Here is a 9,441-nt window from a genome sequence, read left to right on the forward strand (position 1 = left end):
ATTATCCAACCATACGAACATTAAGTGATATTAAATTCACGTATTATATATACATTATATTTCATTTAATTAATTTACAATGGTCCCGTACTTTTTTTACAATCGTCAATCAATCGCTTCATCCATACTACAGGCATATAAATGTACAGAACAAAGCTCAAGTCCCTGCAATTGTAAATACATTGTAATTACATTGTAAATTGTAAAAGGTTACATAAGTAATTTAGTACAGCAGTACCCCAAATTAAAAATTCTCAATCATCACTTTACAACTTTTCTGATCTAGCTCCTAGATAAGAAACTGCAATATGCAGTTTGTTGCTCCTCTACTTAGGAGATCGTAAACTTTAAGCTTCTTCGTTAAAAGAGAAAAAAAAATTGACATTTTTCATCTTTAGAAATTAACAATTTATCAATAAAAGTGTAGAATTGAGTTTATTAAATAGAGTAATAATTAATTTAGCATACGTGAATTATACACACACACAAACACACGAGCATGTACAAAAACACACACATATACATACTGCTAAAAAAACTTTTTCCAATATTTTATTAAAAGGATTAAAGATTTCCGTGAATATACTATGTAAATAACTATAAAATGACCAAAATATAATATGTAGGCTGTGCTTGTGTGTGTCAGTGTGTTTGTCGGTGTGTATGTGTGTGTGTGGGTTTGCGCCTGTGTGGATCACATTTCTGAACTTATCCGTTAAACCAGTAAAACAAATCACTACGCTACATAATAAAATATTGAGTTCGTGAAACCAAATCTAACGAAATTAAAACAATTGTAATCAATCTATTAATTAATTAACTAGTTAATTGGTTAATTAATTAACTAGTTAATTGGTTAATTAATTAATTGGTTGATTGAAGGAAACATTCAAAATGTTATTAATTAATCCACAACTTAGCAAATTTTCTCATAGAAAAGCAAGTAAGCCTGACTACTTAATGCATCTTCTTCTGAAGTTGGCTTCACCCAAGTATCGCTTATATAAAACCATCGGTAATTACCATCATCATTATTATTGTTATTATTCTTGTTATTATTGTTTTTCTTGTTGTTATTTTTCTTGTTATTATTATTCTTATTGTTACGTTTATTATTATTATTATTATTAATGGCAGATTTTTTTCTACTCTTATTATCACTCTTCCGAATATTTTTCTTTTTATTGCTCCCATTTTTAACGTGATTTAAAATGTTACCATCCTCCAATCCATCTACGCTAGCAGCAGCAGTAGAAGCAGCATCAGTGGCAGCAGTAGTAGTAGCAGTATCCTCAGTGGCAGCAGTAGTAGTAGCAGTATCACAATCATTACCAGCAACTATCCTTTCATCATTATCAGTACGAGTATCATCATTATTTCCGACAATATCTTTCTCAACATCGTCATGAATTTTACTATCATTATCAACACTGCTGCCACTTTTACTACATTCGCTACTTTCATCACTACCACCACTACTACTACCACTACTACCGTTTTTGTTATTGTTATTATTGTTATTGTCAATATTGTGATCATTACCATCACTATTACTATTAAATCTTTTCTTACTAAGCTCAATAAACCAATCCTGATCAATGAATTTTGGACGAAAAGGATTTTGACCGAGGTAGGCCAGTAATTCGTCGCTTCTGTCCCGCCTAACTTTCACGTAAGCCACGAAGTGACCGCTGCAGAGAGAGCCAGCGTGCTCAACAACGCCGTATAGATTGTACAAAAATGGTTTAGGACCGAAATTGTCAGATCGTGATGACGTTGCTGATGACGTCAGTGTCGATGTTGTTGATTTGTCGCTGCTGCTGGCATTGTCGTTATCTGCTGTTGTGGCAATAAGTCAAGTATATATACATCTACATCAAATTTTCTCTCATCACCATCTTCATCATCATTGCCGTCATCATTATCATCCTAACTCCTCCCACTTGCCTTCCTCATTAATATTCATAAAACCCTAAATAAACATATTAAAATATTTAAAAATATTACCTTGCTGTTGGGTGAACTCTTGCAGGTAATCGCAGCAATAAGCCGCCATGTCCAACACAGGCGGATACTTGACGTTTACACAACTCTTCTCGAATCGTCCGGAGAAGTTCTAAAGGGGCGTGTTATGAATATCAATGAGGAAGATAAGTGGGAGGAGTTATGAATATCAATGAGGAAGATAAGTGGAAAGAGTTATGAATATCAATGAGGAATATAATTTGGAGGAGCCATGCATATTAATGTGAAAGATATGTATACGGAGTTATGAATATCAATGAGGAAAGTAAGTGGAAGGAGTTACGCACATTAATGAGGGATATAAATTGGAGGAGCTATGCATATTAATGAGGATGATATGTGGGAAGAGCTATGAATAATAAGAAAAAATTTAATTGAACCTGTTTAAATCTCTTGAGATGCATCACAAGTACGGGTGGTAGGTGGCATATCATTTGACGGTAAATCGCTGGCGGAAGGCTGTTCACTGCGTGTGTCAATCAATTATTCAATCAATCAATCATTCAATCAATCCATCTATCTATCTATCCATTTATCAGTCAGTCAATCTATTAACCAATCAACCAACCAATCTACTAACCAACCAATCAACCAAACAAAACAAAATTTAAATTTGTTAACCATCAAAATATGGATTCGAACGCTCACAATTCCTGCACAAATTTTCCTCCATGTAGTATATTTTCGTATAGAACTTCAAGCAGTCTGTCACATCGAGTGACCGAGTGGATTTCTCCGACCTACTGTCGCCGTGGTCGAATTAGGGATTAGTGAAAAGAATAGGGATTAAGAGTGAATAAATAAAAAAACGATTTAATGAAAGAATGAACATATGACTGAATGCATGATTGATTGAATGAATGAACGAACAAATGAGTTATTAACTGGATGGATGGATGAACAGGTAAACGAATGAAAGAGTGAAAGATGAAATGAACGAACGAATAAAAACGAATGACTGAATGGAATATGAATGAATACAAAAATATCATTAATATTATGCGGACCCGTTATTGCTGCTGTTCATCTTGACAACTCGTATCAAAGATTTTGTATAATCGTCCATCACTTTGTTGCTGTTGTTATTGTTGTTGTTGATGACGTCATCGTTGTTGTTGCTGTTATAAAACACTTTCATTAACTCGTCACAACTGCACTGTTTAAATTAAAAATGTGTATTAATAAAAAAATTAATTTATTTTGGCGGAATTTAAAAGATTTTATAGTTTAATTAGTTAATAGCATTTTAATAATTTGCCAATGAAACTTACACAAAATAAAATTAACTAATAGAAATAAACGTGGTTAAATTGACTGACAAGAAAAAAAAGTGATTAATTTGATTGACAAATAATAACAAATGTCGTTAATTAGATTGACCAATGAGATTAGAGGAACTAACATTAAGCTCCTCCCCTTTCTTAAAAGTGATTGGCAGGCAGAGGTCCATAAACTTTTCAACTAAATGGCAGCCCTTAAATAAATAAATAAATCACGTGATTGGCCGATTGAAAAACTTTGAAATTTTGAAAAATTAATTATTTATTGGAATGTTGGACAAAATAACGACTGAATGAATGAATAAATAAATGAATGAATTAATTAATAAATGAAGGAATGCATTCATTTGTTCATTGAATGCAAAAATAAATACCTCAAAACACTTCAAACAAACAAAGGTACTAAGAGTATATCCTTTGAATACGTCATCTGTCGAACATTTATCTGTTGTCTGAAAAGTTTCATAGATAAATGAATGAATGAATGAATTAGTTAATTGATGAATGAATGAATTAATTAATTAATTAATGAATTAATTAATTAATATTAAGAAAAAATACCATTTCATCAGATAATCCTTTACAGAGTTCTCTTAATAATTCATAACTGTCCTCTTGTCTATAGCCGTAAAATTTTCCAGAACTGTATAAATATTTTGTAAGCGTGTTTGTGTGTGTGTATGTATGTATGCATGTATGTATGTATGTATGTATGTATGTATGTATTTATGTATGTATGTATGTATGTATGTATGTATGTATGTATGTATGTATGTATGTATGTATGTATGTATGCATGTATGTGTATGTGCGTGTGGGTATATGTATGTATGTGTATACATATATGAGTGTATGTGTGCGTATGTATGTACGAACATAAGTACCTCTGAACGTATGCATATATTTACCTGTGTTTGTTTGTTTGTCGGTCTGTCAGTCAGTCTGTCTGTTTGTTTGTTTATTTGTTTGTCTGTTTGGTTGTTTGTCCATCTGTCTGCTTGTTTATACATACATTTTTCTTACGGCATTCAAAATATCTATGGGACAGTAATATATTCCTTGGCATTTGTACAATCTCTTCATGCTTGCTGTCAGAGGAGAAACACTACGTATCTGTGGAATGAACGAATGAATGAATGAACGAACGAACGAACGAACAAATGAATAAATAAATGAACAAACGAATGAATAAATGAATAAACGAATGAACGAACGAATCGAAATAAATTTCATATAGGATAAATATGATCAAGTAAATAACTAACGTCACGTTTTTCTAACAATTTCTTCAAAACTCCTGTCTGATGTAGGCTCTGCCATAATGTAAACAAATTTAAGACGCCAACAACAACAACGACAACGACAAAAACAACGACAACGACAACAACAACGACGACAACAACAACAACGACAACAACAACCACAACAACCACAGCAACAATACTACTAATAATAATAACAATGACGCTACTAGTATCAATAATAATAATAATAACCTGTTTTCACAAGAAAAATTAAAAAAAAAGAAAAAAAGAAATAAAACGAAAACCTGTAAGACAGCATTAAAAAAGCAGGTGTTTCCTAAATTTTTCAGGCCATTCGGAAGAGGAGTCAAGTGACATGGGGGGCCAGGGATTGGCGGATGATCGACTGATGAAGATGTATCGCTACCTTCGCTACTATCAGCTGTTATATAAATTGATGATGGTTGAGATGAGGCTGGCAGTGATAAGTTTGAGAATGATGACGCTGATGTGCATTCACAATCGACTGGTGATTCAATTTGTTGTTGTTTCAGATGTTGTTGTTGATGTTGCTGATGTTGTTGCTGCTGATGTTGCTGTTGCTGCTGTTGCTGATGTTGCTGCTGCTGTTGCTGATAGTTTTGTTGTTGATGTAGCTGTTGTTGTTGTTGAATGTCGTTGTTACTATTGTTGTCGTCTTTGTTTATGTCATCGTTGTTGTTGTTAATGTCGTTGTTGCTTCGTTTACCTACCACGTTGCTGTTGTTGTTTTTTATGTTGCTGTAGTTTTCGTTGTTGTAGTTTATGTTGTTGTGGTTTTCTTTGTTGTTGGCGTTGTTGTTGTTGTCACCTAGATTTGAAAAAAAGTTTTTTCTCGCTATTTCTTTATCAATCTTCATTCGTTTTGAACATTTTTCATCTGGATTACCAGATGGTATATTACCGGCCATTATTTTCTGATTAATTTTGTTCATCTTAGGCACATCCCTATTTTTGGGTTCGCTGCTTTCCTTTGGCGAACTATTAGAGTTAGGCAAATGATGTATAATAATAGTAACGTCACCATTTAATTCGGCGTTTATCAATTCATTTTGGTTGCTATTGGCAGTATTGTTATATCCTTTGTTTGCATTTTTTATTTCAGTTTTAGTGTCTTTGGTACGTTTTTCAACTTTTTTATCTTTGCAGGGTTTCTCAGCTATGTTAGGCTCCATATCTTTGTCAATGATTTTGTTGTTGCCGCGTTGATGTTGATGATGTTGTTCCAGTGCTTGTGGTTGTTGTTGTTGCCTTGGTTGTGAATTTTGTTTCGGAGATAAGCAGCAACAAAGCTTCTGTATGTAGAGTAGAGTCTGTTTCTGTATGTATGCATGTATGTATGTATGTATGTATGTATGTATGTATGTATGTATGTATGTATGTATGTATGTATGTATGTGTGTGTGTGTACGCGTGTGAGTGTGTATGTTTATTTGTTTGTCTTACTTTTGCTCTTTTGCCAACAGCATCATCATCTTCTTCATCACTTCCTTCTTGCTTTCTCTGCCCACGTTTCATCATTTGCGACAGTAACTGATTTATGAATGGTAATTCACCGAGTATCTTAAACGCCAAAGATGGTACCACTGGTACTCTACGAAACAACGATAATAGCGTTTGTATTAGTTGTATCACAAAACGAACTACAGGCCAAACTCCACTTAGTAGCGTCTGAAATATCCACTTAGGTGTACAGAGTATACAAGATAAAAATTCAAATAACAATGATAGGCACATAAGAAAATTTAATGATAACACAACTAATCCAAGCGCCAATGTCTTTACTATAAGTTCGCTTGCAGAGAATTCAATAGAAATAGATTGCATCCTATATATATATATATATATATATATATATATATATATATATATATATATATATATATATATATATGTTTGTGTATCTACTCTTGTTTATTTCTATTTCGACCTTATCAGTGATAATTAATAACAATAATAAATAATATTATTATTATAATAATAAATTTTTTTAAAGTAATAAAAATATTAATGAAAAGTTTTTAAAGTACCTCTTATATGTCTAAGTTCATCTAGTAATGTAATAGCCACTGATGATGGATATATATTATATCCAAGCTACTGATTCAACACATTTTATTGTGATTAGTATCGTCATAGTTTAGTAATTTTCACCATAATCAGCTATAAATATGAACATATATAAATATAATATATACATTTTTTATTATTAATTGTAAATAGTGGGGTCTATTTTTTAGGCCGGAAAAAACACGGCGAAACTCAAAATTGCCCAACTTTCACTTTCGAAATGTACCATCGGAATATTTGCGTGTGCTACATAAATTGCCTAGAGCCTAATTTGTTCTTTTATAATACACATATTACACTTATATTATATTATTAATATTATATTAATTATTATATTATGATATTATATTTAATATTATATTAGCTATATTTTATAGTTATAATCATATTAAATTATATATTATCTATATATATTTATGTTACACGTACAAAAACCATTAGGAATGTGTTATGGAATTAAATTTTATTAAATTAAAATTAACTAAGAACATACTATATAAAGATATATTAATGTAGAGAGAGAAGAAAATAGAGAGAAAGAGAAATAAAGAGAGAAAGAAAAAGAGAGAGAGAGAGAAAGAGAGAGAGAGAGAGACAATCCCTCATTCATACATTGATAATAAAACCTATAGTTTCTTTTAAAAAAATGGCTATATGAAAAATAAAATTGTCTAAAATACGATGAAATATTGTAAATACACACTAAAATACACACACGCGCGCGTGCACACAAACACACATGTATATATATATATATATATATATATATATATATACTAATTCATGTTTAACTATGGTCCAATTCCTCATCATCCGTTTCAATTATAATTAATGGAAGAAATATACTTTTAACGTCATTATTTTGTTGTTTTTGATGTTGCTGTTGATGTTGTTGTTGTCGATGATGTTTTTGTTGACATAACTGTTGTTGTTGTTGTTGACATTTTAAACGCCGAGCTTTAAAAACGTTTTGTGGTTTCTGTTGAGTTGAGTGTTGTTGTTGATGGGATTGATGTAATAGTTCTTGTAGTAATTGTTGTTGCAGACGTGATTGTTGTTGTTTTTTATTTAATGATTGTTGTCGTGGTTGAAGCTGCCGTTGCTTCTCTGTATATATTAATTGAGGTAGTCTTACACACTGTTGTTGCGGTTGTTGTTGTGATATGTGTTGTTGTGGAAAATGTTGGTGATTATTGAAAAAATGTTGATTTTGTTGTTGATTTAACGATGGCTGTTCACTACCAGAATGAATTTTCCTTCTACTTGTTCGTTGTTTTGTATGTATAAAGCATCGGCCGTTGCCTGGTATTTTTTGTTGTTGTTGTTGTCGTTGATGATGTTGTTGTTTATGTAGTATCTTTTGTTGTTGTTGTTTATTTAGTATCTTTTGATGCTGTTGATTATTTAGTATCTTTTGTTGTTGATTATTTAGTATCTTTTGTTGTCGTTTATCTTGCTGTAGTATTTGTTGTTTATATGTTGATTCTAGTGAATTTTGATGTTGAGTTTGCGGATGTTTCCTATTTTGCTGTTGTTTATACAATGGTTGCTGCTGCTTATTTTGTTGTTGTTTTTTTTGTTTATTTTGTTGTTGTTGTTTATTTTGTTGTTGTTGTTTTTGTTTATTTTGTTTTTGTTGATGTTTTTGTTTATTTTGTTGTTGTTGTTGAAGTTTTTGTGTATAATGTTTTACAAGTTGTCGCTGCGGTAGAGATTTTTTAAACAACAACACCGGCTGTATTTCTAGAAGTTCATGTGGCTGCAGTTGTTGCTGTTGCTGTTTTGTATCGTCTACGTCACCAACACTAACATCTCCAGCGACAAAAACATCAGCAGCTGCAGAATCAGCCACAGCAGCTTCAGCTAAAGCAGCAGCATCATCATTACCATCATTGCCGACAACAACATCATCTCCACCAACAACATCCTCCTTCCCAGCATCATCTTCGTTGCCGTCAACGTTGTTATGCCGACCGTGCCCTTTTTTGCCCTTTTTCCTTTTTGCCCCCTTCTGCTGAGCCCCTTTTCCTTTTCCGGTTTGTGGAGACTTGGGCGCGGTGACGGTGGTTTTCTTTGAAACTTTGGATGAATGATCGCCTTCCTTTCCAGATTTATCAGGGGTCATGCAGCAGATGTATTCTTTAACAAAGTCCATTTTCTCGTTCTTAATGCTGATGTTGTTGTCGTTGTTGTGGCAACGTCATTATTATTATTATTATTATTATTACTACTACAACGACTACTACTACCGCTACTACTAATAATAATAATAACAAGAACAAAAATAATAATATTGTTATTATTATTATTTTTATTTACCTATTATATGTTTACCATAGAACATCGTTATTTAAAAAAAAATATAAACAAAATATTTTCATTAATCTGCTAAAAAATGCCACTAAAAATAAAAACTTAAGAAAAGCATTAGACTTAACATTAAAACAATTTGAATATGATATATACATATATATGATATATATATATATATATATGTGTGTGTGTGTGTGCGTGTGTGTGTATAATTTATATTCATATGTATATGCCCATTGATCAACGTCTCATTGTAAAAATTCGAAAATTCCAAAAACTTTGCCAAAATATTTTCACCTATCCATCCATCGATCCTTTTATTTAAACGTTCGTTCATTCATTCATTTGTTCATTCGTTTTTGTTCGTTTGTTTATTTTTTTCATTCATTCTTTCATTCTTTCACTTCACGACGTAGAATTTGATCTTCAGTGATTTGGCAACCCAGATGAGTACGCCAATTGGCGATATG

The 9,441-nt window shown here is 31.9% G+C and overlaps 2 protein-coding genes across 2 annotated transcripts; both read right to left on the bottom strand.

Moving 5' to 3' along the window:
- Window positions 1-477: 477 nt before the first annotated feature.
- HELRODRAFT_113809 (hypothetical protein) lies at window positions 478-3,941 on the bottom strand. The gene is made up of 9 exons (XM_009025191.1): window positions 3,867-3,941; window positions 3,680-3,757; window positions 3,428-3,499; window positions 3,033-3,181; window positions 2,647-2,768; window positions 2,406-2,491; window positions 2,008-2,116; window positions 1,667-1,839; window positions 478-1,096 (listed from the first exon to the last, which is right to left on the bottom strand). The coding sequence occupies exons 1-9, from the start codon at window positions 3,867-3,869 to the stop codon at window positions 917-919; spliced, it is 972 nt and encodes a 323-aa protein (XP_009023439.1). The 5' UTR covers window positions 3,870-3,941; the 3' UTR covers window positions 478-916.
- A 3,938-nt stretch (window positions 3,942-7,879) lies between these two features.
- HELRODRAFT_176964 (hypothetical protein) lies at window positions 7,880-8,813 on the bottom strand (the record flags this gene model as incomplete). Its single annotated transcript, XM_009025192.1, has 2 exons — window positions 7,880-7,960; window positions 8,391-8,813. 2 exons carry the CDS (start codon window positions 8,811-8,813, stop codon window positions 7,880-7,882), a joined length of 504 nt encoding a protein of 167 aa, XP_009023440.1.
- Window positions 8,814-9,441: the final 628 nt, after the last annotated feature.

This window comes from Helobdella robusta, assembly GCF_000326865.2.
Source record: "Helobdella robusta unplaced genomic scaffold HELROscaffold_40, whole genome shotgun sequence".
NCBI classification, from domain to species: domain Eukaryota; kingdom Metazoa; phylum Annelida; class Clitellata; order Rhynchobdellida; family Glossiphoniidae; genus Helobdella; species Helobdella robusta.